The sequence below is a fragment of the Eleutherodactylus coqui genome, chromosome 1, assembly GCF_035609145.1.
Source record: "Eleutherodactylus coqui strain aEleCoq1 chromosome 1, aEleCoq1.hap1, whole genome shotgun sequence".
NCBI lineage: Eukaryota > Metazoa > Chordata > Amphibia > Anura > Eleutherodactylidae > Eleutherodactylus > Eleutherodactylus coqui.
The window spans coordinates 11328160-11345161 of record NC_089837.1 but is presented as its reverse complement, the minus strand read 5'-3'; the positions used below and the strand labels follow the sequence as shown (position 1 = coordinate 11345161).

At 42.5% G+C, this 17002-nt stretch overlaps 1 protein-coding gene across 2 annotated transcripts in view; it reads left to right on the top strand.

The window, feature by feature from the left end:
* Nucleotides 1–17002, top strand: part of LOC136619047 (vomeronasal type-2 receptor 26-like) — a 160411-nt gene that overhangs the window by 30042 nt on the left and 113367 nt on the right. For both annotated transcript variants that reach the window (XM_066594375.1, XM_066594374.1), the window contains exon 2: nucleotides 1755–1978. In XM_066594375.1, the coding sequence (XP_066450472.1) occupies nucleotides 1755–1978 (224 nt within the window). The remainder of the gene's footprint in view (nucleotides 1–1754; nucleotides 1979–17002) is intronic.

The window sequence follows — 17002 nt, the reverse complement described above, 5'->3', positions numbered from 1 at the left end:
TAGATTTATATGGTTTTCCCTACCTGCAAGTCAGTTAATCTATATACATAAAGTCGAAAGCCTGACTGACTAACTTACTCGCCACTAATTCTCCAACTTCCCGATGTTGTAGAAACAGAATATTTGGCAAAAGCATAGATTATGTCCAAAATAAGAAAAGTAAAGGGGTCCCAACTCGATTATTTAATTTTAGCGCAAAATAATTAGCGTCCAAATTTTATATACGGAATCTAATTCTCCAACTTCCCGATGTCGTAGAAACATGACATTTTTTTCACGAGCATTGATTATGTCATAAATAGGAAAAGATAATGGGTCCCAACTCGATTATTTAATTCAAAGCGCAAAAGAATTAGCGTCAAAATTTTATGTACATAATCTAATTCTCTTACTTCCTGATGTCATAGAAATTTGAAATTTGGCAAGAGCATTGATTATGTCATAAATAGGAAAAGCTAATGGGTCCCAACTCGATTATTCAATTCTAGTGCAAAAGAATTAGCGTCCAAATTATACGTATGGAATCTAAATATCTCACATCCCAATGTCATAAAAATTTGAAATTTGGTACGAGCATTGATTATGTCATAAATAGGAAAAGCTAATGGGTCCCAACTCGATTATTTAATTCTAGCGCAAAAGAATTAGCGTCCAAATTTTACATACAGAATCTAATTCTCTCACTTCCAGATGTTGTAGAAACATGAAATTTGGCACGAGCATTGATTATGTCATAGATAGGAAAAGTTAATGGGTCCCAACTCGATTATTCAATTTAAAGTACAAAAAAATTAGCGTCCAAATTTTACGCGCGCAATCTAATTTTCTTACTTCTCGATGTCATAGAAAATTGAAATTTGGCACGAGCATTGATTATGTCATAAATAGGAAAAGGTAATAGGTCCCAACTCAATTATTCAATTCTAGCGCAAAAGATCTAGCGTCCAAATTTTACGGATGGAATTCAATTCTCTCATTTCCCGATGTCATAGAAACTTGGAATTTGGCACGAGCATTGATTATGTCATAGATAGGAAAAGTTATTGGGTCCCAACTCGATTATTCAATTCTAAGCACAAAATAATTAGCGTCCAAATTTTACGTTGGAATCTAATTCTCTCACTTCCTGATGTGATTTTATATAAAGAAAACATCTCATGGTTGCCTCCACGTGGTGTTTCCTGGGTGACGCAAAGAACCATGCAAAATGGTGAACATAGTTTTTTACTCGGTATCTCTAAACTATCCAGGACTTCATAAGATTTTCCGTGTGAACACCAGAGAAACACCAGTACCAAATTAACTCGATGAAGCCAGGTATATCAGCTAGTTGTATTTATAAATTCGCTGTCTGATGAATCTTGTTTCAATTTTTGAGAGTCCAAAAAAGTATTCACATTTTGAAGAGGGCAAATCCTCCACATAACCCAGTATACATACATAAGGTGTTAAAGGGACAGCTATATAATATACAGAATTTATGAGATCAGTTACTCTCTTCCAGAATCTTGTTAAGCCAGAGCTTGTCTACATCATTTGTAGGAGATCGGTGGAGGAGGCATTACAACAAATACAAATAGGACAATGTTATAGTCAATGTACCAAGTAAAAGTGTGAGATCCCTATGAGCTTCATTCAGGAAATACACATTTGGGTGTGGATTTTCTCGATATATGTGGTTATTACCCAACATGCACAGATGTTCATAGAATGTGACTTCATTGACCAGTATAATTGTGATTGTCTCCAACCAGGTAATGGCTCTGCACAGTACATACATCCTGTTTCTGATCCTCACTCTTATTGATGGTAGACGTGTTATGGAGCGTGCATGCAAATTAGAACTGATGGGAGAATCACTGCACATCACGAAGTCGGGAGATCTGATGCTGGGTGGAATAATACAACTTTCTACTAAAGCTGACAAATACGGTTATGGTACATTTACTGATAATGGTGTGATTACCTTGTGTAGAGGGTAAGTACAGAAATGTTCTTCACTGTAGAATTGAATGGTTCACAATGTAGTAAAACAGACATATTTATATTGTGGGTCATTTTGATTAAAGAGATATGAAATTCATCTAGATGGTCAATGTAGTGCTATGTTAAAAACAAAAATACCTTTTAAAAAAATTTGCTTTCTGTCACAACTTTTGACCCTCAGAACTTTTTTAAAAAAACTTTTGCGATGAATCTGTGTTTGGCTCCTTTTTTGCAAAGTGACCAGCAGTTTTAGGCCTCAGTCACACAGGCCTTTTTTATGTGCATATGCTACCTGCATTTGCGATCCGCATCTATATAGAACCAATGCTTTTCAATGGTAGCAGTCACATGCCCGATGTTTACCTGCACACAAAAATGCATAGCGGTAAATATAGGGCAGTGGATTTTAAAACGCAGGTAACAGCAGCATCCGTCTTTTTTGGATGTGAAGCCCCTGAATGCTGCCGCAACCAGAGGTTTTACCTTCTGCTCAATGGGGTCAGTGGCAGCAACGCAGCCCCATTGAGAACATGAAGTGAAGATCGTGATCCTCTGGCACAGCTGTGACAGCTGTGGCAGGGGAGCGCAATGTTCTCCCATTGAATTCCATGGAGAAGCCGCTATAACCGACTGCATTGAAAGCAATGGGCTGCTAGCAAGCCCTGCAGTGAAAAAAATATATACTCCCCTCTTTGCAGTTGCCAAGGCTCAGGCGCCTCCAGCCGGGTCTTCTCCTGGACCATTCTGAAGTGCATTCACCAGGCGGAGATTTAAAATCCCTGCCTGCTAAAAGGGCTTCCTCTGACTGGCTGCACAGTGTGACCAATCGGAGGCAGCTCTCAGCTATTGAATGACAGCTGAGAACTGCCTGTGATTTGTCCCTGCTCAAAGCCAATCAGAGGCAGCACTCACCCATTCATTGAATTCAGCCATTGATTGAATTTAATGAATGGGTGAGTGCGGCCTCTGATTGGCTGACTGATTGGCTGACATTTGTAGGTAGATTGGAGCTACAATGGGTAAATGGGTATGTTTCTGAACATGGGACAAACATGGGTATCCATTTTGGGGTGAAAATTTTCATTCCAATGTACTTCGTACAAATAAAATTGCTTTTAAATGACACAATTGCCAAAAAATGAAAATCATATTTTTATCTTCCTGCTTTGCTTAGATTCATAAAAAAAACTGTGGGGTCAAGATATGCAGTAGACCCCTAAATGAATTCATTAAGGGATCTTGTTTTTAAAATGCTGTCATATGTGGGGGTTCTCTGTCGTTTTAGCCACTCAAGAGCTGTACAAGTGGGCAATGGGACCTAACATGCCTTCAAGCAAAATGTCTGTTCTGAAAGCCATCGGCTGCTCCTTTCATTTTGGACTTCGTTGTGCATAGAGACATAATATTAGGGCCACAATGGGTATGTTTCTGAGCACAGGTCAAATAAGGGGTGTATTTTGGGGTGTAAATTCTCATTTTTATGTGCACTATAGAATAAAAAACTGCCTTTAAAATGACGTATTTGCAAAAATATGTCATTTTATTTTTTCTCCTCTAAATTGCATTAACTCCTGAAAAAAAACTGTGGGGTCAAAATATTCCTGACACCCCTCACTGCAGTTTTTAAAATGGGGTCATTTGTGGGGGTATCTATAATTATTACACCTATGAGCGTTTGCAATCTTGGCTTGGTGTAGGAAAGCAAAGTGTTCTTCAAAATGCTGACAAGCAATGTTAAATTTATACGTCTCCTAAATGGTTAAAAAAAAGAAAGTTTTTTCAATTGTGCATCCAGAATAAAGTAAATAGATGTAAATATATATCTTATCAAAAAATTGTATAGTATGTTTGCGCACATTTGAGATATTGCAATTGAAAATGTGATTTTTCAAAATGTTCCCATTTTTGGCACTTTTAATAAATATACACAAATTCTATTGGTCTATTTTTATCACCTGAATGAAGTACTATGTGTGGCGAAAAAACAATGTCAGAATAACTTGGATATGCAAAACCTTTACTGAGTTATTTTATGTTAAAGTGACACATGTCAGATTTCTAAAATTTGGCTTGGTCATTAAGGTGCAAACAGGCTTAGTCACTAAGGGGTTAAGCCCTCTGAAGTGTCCTTTGGTGTCCATTTTGTTGTCTTGTTTCCACAGTGTATCTTTGTGTAACTCTTTCCAGGAAAGTGATGCAGCCGCCCATCCACATGAAGTACAACATAATTTATCAGACCACGCTGCCTTCTTCTATTGCTCCATGATCCGGTTCTGATGCTCACATGTCTATTATATACACCTTTATGGATGGGCAGGGGCCACATGGGAACTCTGACTGGTCTGCGGCTTTCCAGCTCCATACACAGTGATCTGTGATGCTCAATGTAATTGGACATTTTTCTATTATTGCCAGCCAAAACTTCATCAATAATTTGTTCTATTGTTGCTTTTCTGTGGGATTGGACCAGATGGACTCTCACCCACCAGAAGAGAAGAGAAGTAAAAGGCCAAGCAAAAATATACAGCTAATGAATACCACTGAAAACCTTGCTATTAGAAGTGAAAAGAAAGAACAAATACAAAAATAATCAAAAGGAAAGTAGAGGAGCAAGAGACCCCGATCACAAACTATAATATTTCTACACAAATGCACAAAGCTGGGAAACAAACAAGGAGAATTGGAGCTCCTAACACAGGAAGAGAAATATGATGTCATAGACATCACGGAAACTTGGTGGGATGATACACATGCTTGAAGGATACAACGTATTTATAAAAAACAGACCTGATAAAAGCGGAGGAGGTGTTGTGTTGTATGTTAGGAAAACAATCATCTCCACAGAGTTTCAAGCTTCAGAGCTGGGAGTTCTGTAGAAACTGTTTGGGTAAGAATACAAGGAGAGAACAGAAATGACACCATTGTAGGCATTTATGGATAAGCAGAATATATGGATAAAATCTTTCTACATTATGGTCAAGTTCTCAAAAAGTATGATATACTGATCATGGGAGATTTTAGCTATGCAGACATTTGTTGGGAATCTCTCCGGTAAAAGTAATTGATCCAACAAATTCTTATCCGCTCTTACTGACAACTTTATCTTTCAAAAGACAAAAAAGAAAACAAGGGGATCTGCTATCTTGGACCTAATTCTTACCAACAGGGAGGGAATGGTTGAGGAAGTAAGGGTGGCTGGGACCTTAGGAGGCGGTGATTATGATATTATTTTGGATAATAAGGGAGTAAGATCCAAAAAGACTCAGACCTCAAGTTGGGATTTCAGAAAGGCAGATTTTAATGAACTCAGAAAGAGGATAGGAAGAATCCAATAGCTGGATGTTCTTAAGTACAGAAATGTCCAAGAAAGTTGGAAAAATTGTAACATAAGATTCTCAAAGTACAATCATTAACAATCCCTAAAAGAAGGAAGAATGGGAAGCATTTAAAGAGACAAGGATAGATGAACACAGAACTTGCACACATGTTAAAGAGGAAGAAAAATATGTTTATCAAATAGAAAGTGGGGGCACTTCTAAGGAAGAATATAATGCGGTCTGCAGAAACTGTAGGGCAAGGGTCAGAAAAGCTAAAGCTAATAATGAATTGAGGCTTGCAACAGAGGCCAAAAACAATGAAAAAGGATTTGGGCGGTATGTCAAAAGCAAAATAAAAGTAAAAGATGCTATTGGATGTTTACAAGACGAACATGGTGAAATGGTTAAAAGTATTGTTGAGAAGGCCGAACTTTTAAATTCCTATTTTGTATCTGTTTTCTCAGAAATTAAATGTAACATCAACTGATCTTCCTTGTATTATTGGGGGAATAAAAGAATGCAGGCCATCTATAAGCAGAGAGATGGTGAGGGACACTTAGCTAACTTACATGAATTCAAGTCTCCAGGTCAGCTGAATTACATCCTAGGATACTAAAGAAAGCAGCAGAGGTAATTGCTGAACTACTCCTTGGAATCTGTGAAATTTCCTGGAGAACAGAAGAAGTCCCAGAAGATTGGAAAAGGGCAAATGTTGTCCCTATCTTCAAAAAAGGTAAGAAAGTGGACCCAGGAATTTACAGGCCTGGATCAATAACCAAGGAGAACTATGATGAATTGACTTCCCTAGCTTAGTGTAGATGAAATCATGCAACGGTCCAACGAGTTTCTCTAGAAGCCATAGATCATCATGGACCTTGATAAAACCTCAGAAATAGAGATGAGCCAGCAGCAAAATGCCCGGGTGCTCGTTACACGAGTCAAAAATTTTCATAATGCTCGAGAGCTCGTTTCCAGTAACAAACCCCATTGAAGTCAATGGAGGACTCCGCATGGGGGAGGTTGTGTGAAACACCTGAAAACATAAGAAAGTGATGGAAATACTACAGAAACGGATAGGGCAGCATGCATGGGTGTATCTGAGGAACCCCAGTCCAACTATTAAGCCAAATTGGGGGCAAGAGCCTGGCAGTTACCCCCCTAACAATTTACTTAGGACAGTCCATAAGCAGCAATGCACACGCGCTGGAACATCTTAGCTTAACACTACACTAGCTGCAACCAAGGACAATCACCGCCTGCAGGTGACACCGCTGCCTCTTCTCCTGGGTTACATGCTGCCGCACCCCCCGCACGAGCCTGCGTCCACAGGGCACACAAAATTTTCCCTGCGCAGCGTTCAGCTGCCCTCATGCTACACTCTCACTTGATAGCCACACCACCCACATGTCTATTTGTAAGTGCTTCTTCAATGAGGAGGAACTGGAGACACATACTTCAGAGGGTTGGTAGGGCCAGGCAGCGACCCTCTTTGAGAGTGTGGACGATAGCAGCGCATACTAACAACAAAGATTGGTTTGTCACAAAAGTAGCCACCACAGGTATACAGTGACCCTGTGAACGTCTCATTAAATCAGTTACACTTCCTGTGAAAGCTCCAATCCACTATCTCAGATAACTGTGGTAATTTGTAGCACGAGAGCAAATGCATGCCGACCAACGCTGATCCCCAGACCCCAAGGAGGAGGAGAAGGTGGCATAATAAGCCTGAGAAACCGTGACCGAGGTAGGAACCACAATACTCTCTGTGGGAAGCACGTAAGCGGCCCCAGGGTCAGGGTCGGTCCCAGCCTCCACCTTGTTTGACCCAAGTTGCCATGGTTACATAGCTATGGGAAATCCATGTGTCCCCGCACACTTCATTCAGTGTATTTGTGCCAGATAGCTAAAACACCGCAATGGGAAATCTTTGTGCACCCACAGTATAGGCGAGCCCCTGAAACATTTCTATAGCAAGAGTATAGGAGTACCCCTCGAAACCTTTCTGTAGCAAGTGTATAGGCAGATCCCTGAAACATTTCTATAGCAAGTCTATAGGTGGACCCATCAAACATCTCAGTAAATCTGTAACGATTGCTTCCATTGCTCCAAAGACTGGATGAACCACGAAGAGGTTCCACAGGCCAAACCTGGCGCAGTTACATCCCCCCCAGGACCTCGGACTCTGCATAGGCGAACCCCTGCAACCCAGGGACAGTATTAAATATGGAGAAATCAGAGTGCCCACACATGGCAGAGTTTCACCCCGCCAAGGACCTTGGCCTCTGCCCACACCCTCAGCAATCGTGGGCCTAAAGCGGACTCGGATGCTAGTACTGCTGTGAACCTGTCCTGTCGATGCACACTATATAACAAGATTTTACACTGTCTATTTTTGGCTTAAAGAGTACGCAAAATACCCCTGTGTATGTCCTGCCGATACACACCATATAGCAAGACTGTACGCATTTTACACTATTAATTTTTGGCTTAAAGCATAAGCAAAATACCCCTGTGTGTGTCCTGTCGATCCACACTATATAATAAGACTGCACACATTTTACAATGTCTATTTTTGGCTTACAGCATATGCAAAATACCCCTGTGTGTGTCCTGTCGATCCACACTATAGAACAAGTACAAATTTTACACTGTCTATTTTTGGCTTAAAGCGTATGCAAAGTACTCCTGTGTGTGTCCTCTTGATCCACACTGTAGAACAAGACTGTACGCATTTTACACTGTCTATTTTTGGCTTAAAGAGTATGAAAAATATCCTTGTGTGTGTCCTGTCGATCCACACTATAGAACAAGACTATACAAATTTTACACTGTCTATTTTTGACTTAAAGCATATGCAAAATAGTCCTGTGTGTGTCCTGTCGATCCACACTATAGAACAAGACTGTACAAATTTAACACAATCTATTTTTGGCTTAAAGCATACGCAAAATACCTCTGTGTGTCCTCTCAATCCACACTATATAGCAAGACTGTATGCATTTTACACTGTCTATTTTTGGCTTAAAGCGTACGCAAAACACCCCTGTTTGTGTCCTCCCGATCCACACTTTATAACAAAACTGTACAAATTTTACACTGTCTAATTTTGGCTTAAAGCGTACGCAAAATACCTCTGTGTGCGCTGTTGATCCACACTATAGAACAAGACTGTACGCATTTAACACAGTTTATTTTTGGCTTAAAGCTTATGCAAAATACCCCTGTGTGTGTCCTGGCGATCCGCATTATATTACAAGACTGTATGCATTTTAAACTGTCTAATTTTGGCTTAACTCGTACACAAAATACCCCTGTGTGCGTTCTGGTGAGCCACACTTCATAACAAGACTGCACGCATTTTACACTGTCTATTTAAAGCATACGCAAAATACTGCTGCTAAGTGACATGTAGAACGCAGTGTATCTACGCTCCATAGCTTCATCTTACAGTTTGCAGGTCCGCGTGGTACACAATTAATAAAACCACAACAGCGCGATCAGGTGGTGACGTGGATAGCGGATAATGTGTCTACTAATTTATCCACCACCCAGTCTTCCATGCAGTCCACTAATGTTAATCAAGGGACTGGACCTGTGAATCCTCACGCTGATCCCCCTTCCTCCCAGCCTGGTCACTCAGGAAAAGGAGAGATTCAGAACAGGAATACTCATAGGAACTGTTCTCGGGCCCCTCCCCTGAGTCACAAACAATGGTTAATCAGCCACCTGAGGAGTTTGTCGTGACCGATGCCCAAAATTTGGACCTTTCACAGTCTCAAGGTAATGAGTGTGGGGACTTCCAAGTAGTGCCTCAAGGGGTATTGTCTGTCAGTGAGGTTGTTCTTAGGACAGTAAGTCTGAGGGAGGAGCAGACTCAGGATTCAGAGGAAGAGCTGGTGGATGATGAGGTGACTGACCCGACCTGGGTTGGTAAGCCTACTGAAGACAGCGCTTCAGAGGGGGAGGCAAGTGCAGCACCAGAACAGGTTGGAAGAGGCAGTGTGGTGGCCAGAAGGAGAAGCAGGGCCAGAGCAAGAAATTCCCCAACTGTTCCTCACAGCACCCCCTCGCGGCAAGCTCCCATGCAGAGAGCTAGGTGTTCGAAGGTCTGGAGGTTTTTCAATGAGAGCGCGGACGACTGACGAACAGTGTTCAACCTTTGCTGCACCAAGATCAGCAGGGGAGCCACCACTACCAGCCTGACCCCCAGCAGCATGCGCAGGAATATTATAGCTAAGCACCCAACAAGGTGGAACAAAGGCAATTCACCACCTGCGGGTCACAACAATGCCTCTTCCCCTGTGTCACATGCTGGCACTGATATGCAATCCTCCTCCCAGGCCGCAGGCACAAGCATCTCCTGCCTTGCACCCACCCCTTCACCTGCACGGTCCTCCACTGCCTCCACCAATGTGTCCATAGCAGCATTCAGCTCTCCATAACACAAACATTAGAGGGCAAGCGCAAATATGCAGGCACCCACCCACATGCACAATCGCTAAATGTGCATATCGCCAAACTACTGACCCTTCAGATGCTGCCATATTGGCTGGTAGAAACGAATGCTTTCCGCAACCTCATGTCGTCCGCCGTCCCTCACTACTCCGTCCCCAGTCGCCACTATTTTTCCCGCTGCGCTGTCCCCGCACTACACTACGCTGTCACAGAATTTCAACCGTGCCCTCACCAACCTGGTTACTGGGAACATCAATTTAACCACCGACACGTGGACAAGTGCTGGCGGGCATGGACACTACATCTCCCTCACGGCACATTGGGTTAACCTGGTGGAGGCTGGGACCGAGTCTGACCGTGGGTTCGCTCACATGCTACCCACACCGAGGATTGCAGGTCCTACCTCGGTCATGCTTTCTCCAGCTTATTATGCCACTTCCTCCACCACCACCCTCCTCCTCCACCTCTCAATTACCAACTGTGAACACGTCGCCTTCATTTGGTAGCTCGAGGCACTGCAGCACTGCCATGGGGAAGCGTCAACAGGCCGTGCTGAAACTCCTGAGCTTAGGTGACAAGAGGCACACCGCCCAAGAACTGTTACAGGGTTTGACGGAGCAGATAGATCTGTTGCTTTCACCGCTGAACCTCCAACCAGGCATGGTCGTGTGTGACAATGGGCATAACCTGGTGGCGGCTCTGCAACTTTTTAGACTAACACACGTGGCATGCCTGGCCCAAGTGTTCAATCTGTTGGTTCAGCGCTTTCCTAAAAACTACCCCAATTTGTCTGAACTGCTCAGCAAGATGTGTTACGTGTGTGCACATTTCAGAAAGTCCACCACAGATGCTGCCACCCTCAGGACACTGCAAGAGTGCTTCCATCTGCCAGTTCACCAATTGTTGTGTAACGTGCCCACGTGCTGTAATTCAACTTTGCACATGTTGGCCAGAGTTTGCGAGCAGTGTAGAGCCATTTTTGAATACCAGCTGCAACATGCCCGACAGAGTGGTAATCAGCCTCTGCACTTCTTCAGAGAGGAGTGGGCATGGATATCTGAAATCTGTCAGGTGTTAGGAAACTTTGAGGAGTCAATACAAATGGTGAGTGGCGATGCCGCCATTATCAGCGTAACCATCCTGCCAAGATGGTCGCTGCTAAGCATTAAGACTGACGCGTTGTGGATAGAACAGGAGATGGGGGATGACAATACGTCGCTTGATAGCCAGACCACCCTCAGGTCTGTTTCTCAGAGCATATTGGAGGAGGAGGAGGAAGAGAAGAAGGAGGGGGAAGATGAGGGGGAAGAGACTGCTGCCCACACTGCAGAGGGTACCCATGCTACTTCCTTTACATCTGTTCAGCGTGTATGGGCTGAAGAGGAGGAAGTGGAAGAGACTGAGAGTCATCCTCCTAGTGAGGACAGCGATGTGTTGTGTACTGCGACTCTGGCACACATGGCTGACTTCATGTTAAGCTGCCTTTCCCATGACCCTCATGTTAAACGCATTTTGGCCAACACGGATTACTGGGGGTACACCCTTTTCGACCCATGGTATAAGGAAAACCTTTCTACTCTCATTCCCGAAGAGGAAAGGAGTATGAGAGTGATGCAATACCACAGGGCCTGGTGGAAAAGCTGATGCTAAAGTTCCCATCTGACAACACTAGCAGTAGAGGACGTAGTTCAGTGGGCCAAATAGCAGGGGAGATGTGGGGAACAGGCAGTATGTCCAGCGCATGGAGGGGAACTCTCTCCAAGGCCTTTGCCAGTTTTAATGCAGCCCAGCCAGACTGTCACCACTACCCAGTCTAGGCTGAATAGGAGGAAACAGTGTAAAAAGATGGTGAGGCAGTGCATACCAACATCCTCCGTGATTCCTCTGCTTCATACAACTATTGGGTGTCAAAGCTGGACACGTGTTAAACGGGTTAATTCTAACCACTTTATCCCATCTCTCCATTTTTCTCTGAACTTATTTCCCCACAGCAGAAGTTTTCTCCGAACACAACTGCACCCCTCACGTGCATCCAAAGGAGTCGCCATAGCGCTCCTCTCCTCGGTACCATTCACCCTTGAGAACAAACTCGCAGACACAGAAGGAAGAATGCTCTTCTTAAAGGGCAAGATACACTCAGAAACATTAACCCTGGCAAATCTTTATGCCCCTAACCAAAACCAGATTCCATGGCTACTGGAAGCTTTAAATAAACTTAAGTTATTTGCAGAAGGCAAGATAATTTTAGGAGCCAATCACAATCTTACTCTTAACCCTATTCATGACTCATCCTCAGGAAAATCCCAGATACCTCAGAAAGCGAGGAAAAAACTGCTAAACACACTCCAAGAAATTCAGGTCATTGAAGTATGGAGCACCCTTAACCCATCAACTAAAGACTACTCCTTTTACTCTCAGGTACACAGATCACACCAAAGAATTGACTACATCTTCACCTCCTCCTCTTTAATCCACCAAATAAGGAATTCAAACATAGGAAACATAACAGTTTCCGACCATGCCCCTGTTACAGCATCCCTTGCCCAAACGGGCTCAGTGCGTAAAAGCTGGACCTGGAGACTGAATGAGTCACTATTAGAAAACCAGGAAATGGCTAAAACCATATCCAATCATTTAGAACTCTTCTTTAAGGAAAACATTCAGACCGCAGAAAAGAAGCCACTGGTTTGGAAGACACACAAGGCATTCATCAGAGGCGTATTCATAGCACTAGGAGCAGCCCAGAAAAAACGCAATCAAAAAGAGATTGACGGCATACTCCTACAAATCTCTATTCTAGAGCAGATAGCAAAACAAAAAAAAGCACAGGAGGCCCAATTAAAACTAACCGAGCTTAGAGAAAGGCTAAAAGATATTCTTAATAACAAGTTTGCAAAATCCCTACTCTACTTCAAACACCAACTATATTCGCACGACAACAAAGGAGGCAGACTCATGACCTCATTAATCAAAAAGGCCAGGAGCAAGACACATATCCCTAGCACTGTAGACCGGGCAGGAGATATATACCACAGCTCCACTAAAATAGCTCAGAACTTTCGGGAATTCTACACAGAATTATGCAACCTGAACAGACCAGATAATCAGGGGAACGATGATAAAAAGAAAAAAATCGAGGACTTACTCTTGTCATTAGCTCTCCCTGGCCTGAGTTGTGAAGAGGCCTCCGAATTAGTAAAACCCGTCTCCCTTGAAGAACTTACACTAGTCCTGAACAGTTTTCCACTGCACAAAAGTCCAGGCCCTGACGGCCTCCCTCTGGCTTACTATAAAAAATACCAAAAGATTATACTACCACAATTAGTCTCCACTTTCAACGCTCTATTAAAGGGGGCACAGCTGCCAAAACAGGCTCAGGAGGCCTTTATCACACTTATCCATAAAGAGGGTAAAGACCCCCTTTTGTGTAGCAGCTATAGGCCTATAACGCTCCTAAATTTAGACGTCAAACTATAGGCTAAACTAGTCTCCAGAAGAATTAACAAAGCCATTCCAAACCTGATCAATGAAGAACAATCCGGATTTATAGCGGGCCGAGAGGGTAAGGACAACTCAACTCGCCTCCTGCATATAATAAAATACGCTCAAAACAAAAAAATACCTCTAACACTCTTAGGAATTGATGCTGAAAAAGCATTTGATAGAGTAGATTGGACCTTTATGCGAGTCGTACTAGACAAATTTAAATTCCCATCTGCACTAATCCAAGCTATATTCACATTATATTCAAATCCACATGCGAAAATAAAAGTCAATGACATATATTCCCCGCCCTTTTCAATCTCAAATGGCACAAGACAAGGCTGTCCCCTCTCCCCTACCCTCTTTATTCTTTCAATAGAAATCCTACTACAGATGGTAAGACAGAGTAACTGTCTTACAAGGGTTAAAGCTGAACCACCACTCAATCAAAACGTTAGCCTTCGCAGATGACATACTTTTTATCCTAACAAACCTGGAAAAGAGCCTTGACAGAATCAATGAAATACTACAAACATAAGGCTCAATCTCGAATTTTAAAGTAAATGTCTCTAAATCCACCGTATTAAATATTACTCTTCCTCCGCCAACTGCGAAAAAACTTCAGACATCCTCCCCTTTTAGCTGGGCTAAAACCCACATTGACTATCTGGGGATACAAATTACAAAAAACCTTGAGAACTTATATAACAAAAACTTCACCCCTCGCCTAGAAGAGATAACAGCACTCTTAAAAACATACAACTTGCCATTTCTTACCTGGTTCGGCAGGAAAAACCTGATCCAAACATACATTGTGCCAAAAACTCTATACAAACTACAGATGATACCGATCCGCCTACCAAACTCCTTCAAATGCGTCAAATCAATTTTCTCCAGATTTCTCTGGAATAACAGAAGACCGCGTTTATCACATAAGCTTTTAGTGCAGAGAAGGGAGAATGGAGGTATTAATCTCCCTGACATGGCACAATACTACAAAGCAATCCAACTTAACAGATGGCTAGAACTAGTCAAACCCTCAAAAAACCCAATCGTAAGCTCGCTAGCGCAAGCATCATATGGAACAACCATCTTAAAGGACCTATGGTGCCCCTCAAGTAAAATCTACAAAAAGGCCTCAAGCGATCCTCTCCTGAGCGGTGCATGCGAAGCCTGGTATTCCTTAAAAGGAGAGCTAGCTCCTCACCCATCTCCTATAGCACCATTGACTCTCATTCCGGAGTTTCTGAATATAAAACTAGATAAGCATACAGAACAACTGACTGTGGTCTACTCTTGATAAACTTACCATAGCAGATCTATGGTTCCATCGTATTACCAAAGGCACACAGCTCACCGAAAAACTACTAGCAATGGTCCCACACCCCTCTCTCAACCATCTACAAACTCTACACTTATCTAAAACCCTAGACAAGTTTAACAAAACGTTCACTTCCTCACGCCCATTAACTGAATTTGAGCGAATTGCCGCTGCCCAATGCACACACAGCAGGAAACTCTCACTCCTCAAAAAAAAGTTTGTTGCCCACCAAGACAGTACCAGACCCACATTTATCAGATCCTGGGAAACGGAGCTCAAGATACAATTGTCAGATAAAGAGGTAAAGTCTATTCTAGGCAGTGCACACAGCCACTCCAGATGCATCAGATTACAAGAAAATCATTATAAAATCCTAACACGATGGTATAAAACACCAGAATGGCTTTATGCCTACAAACTCTCTAAGTCTAACGCATGCTGGCGATGTAAGGAACATATTGGTTCTCTGGTGCACATCTGGTGGTCCTGCCCACGAATAAGACCTTTTTGAAATCAGATCGAAACTAAAATACGAGAAATAGTTGATAGCTTCTTCAACCTTCTTCCAGAACACATTTTTCTAGCAAAACCATCGGTAGATTTCAGACCCTCAAAAACGAATTTGACCACGCACCTCCTGTCAGCAGCGAAAACTTTAATACCCCAGCTTGGCTCCAACCCCAGGCACCTACCTTTACTCAGTGGTTGGCAAAGGTCAATGAAATCCGTAGATTCGAGGAGCTGTCGAGTTGGTCAAGTAGGACACATGAGCAATTTGGGAAAACATGGGATCCCTGGCCAGGTAATCACTTCCCACCCCACAAAAAAGAACCACAACAGAGCAGGATCTTAGCTTCCCTCACATCCGTGGTATCTAAACTTCCTGTTGTAACTCACCTCTCTCTAAGTAATTGAGTATCGACTATGGATTAGTAATTCCTCAGAAATATAGTCGCCAGGTACGCGAGATGCGCTCACCCTTCCCTCACCCCCACCTCACCTACTCTCCCCTCCACACCCCACTCCTCTCCCCTTCACCTGTTAAAAATAAAAATAAAAAACTGTTTGCTTAGCACTGTTCCACTAAGATTGTATGTAAATCTCAACCCATGTAACAATACAACTGTTGACATTTCTATGCTTTTTCTTGATAAAATAAAGAATAAATAGAAACATATCCTACATCTGCTTTTATATCTTACATGAATTAAAGGTTATTTTTATTCTAGTCTGTGAAAGGGTGTCTGTCAATAAAAAGGTTATTGATGGGCCATTTATTAATAGGGCCTTTGTTTTCTCCATGTTGAGGGTGTAATTTTTGGAGGTCTTGGAGTACCAACGAGAAGGTTACAGTTGGGTTTTTGATAATCAAGAGGATATCATCTGCAAAAGTTGTCACTCTCATGTTGGTGTGGTATTGGTGGGCTGTTTGTTGTAAGGTTGCTGATTGGAAATGGTGCATGAGGAGATCTAGTGAGAGATTAAAAAGCAAGGGTGAAAGAGGGCAGCCCTGTCTGACCCCCCCCCCCCTGAATATATCTATGCGGTGTGTATTATGCCCATCTATTGTAAGGGTGATACGAGAATTCAAAAGCTTGCCAAAGCATCTCTACCTCAGGGTAGAATGCAGAAAGCCAAGATACCTTATTAAATGCTTTTTTCTGTCTCCAGACTAAGCAGAAACGTTTGGGGGGCATTTGTTTGGATATTTAGCCTCAATGGTTGCTGTGATGGGGGTTTGGGTGTTCTTGGTTAATTGTCTTTGGCCAGTCAAGTCTCTTTGGATGGGTGAATAATGCTCAGGAGTATTTTTTGGAGGTGATTGGCCAGGTGTTTTGCTAAGTATTTGTATAGTAGTTCAAAAATGAAATTGGGCGATCTGATGGTACCAATGTAGTCTCCACCCAATGGTTTTAAGTATAAAGACAATTCTAGAGTTGAGGAGCATGTCAACCTGAACACATTTATTATAGAGAGTATTAGTTCTACTTGCAGGAGTTTGTAGTATTCATTAATATAGTCATCAGGGCCTGGGGCTTTGCTATTTGGCAAGGTTGTCACCACTGCACATACTTCCTCTTCAGAGAATGGTAATTCCAGGAGGTTGGTTTCTTCCAACATGAGTTTGGGTAGCTTAAGGGTGTCTTGCCAGGCTTCAATATCATTTATGTTAGTGGGGGATGCCCTATAAAAGTCTTCAAAATAGATCTGCATAATCTCTTACAAGTGTCTGTTGAAAGTGTTTGTCACCTGTTGAGGAGTTGGTTAGAGCTAGAACTGGTTTATGTTTTGTCTGTGAATTAGCTATTTGGGCCAAAAGTCGGCTTTTGACAAAAGATTCCAATGCTTGCTTTGTTTGGTCGTAGGATGTCATGTTATGCTAGGAGGGGAGTGAGCATACTGCTGCTGTGCAGACAGTAGGGAGAGTTGTAGTTTAGAG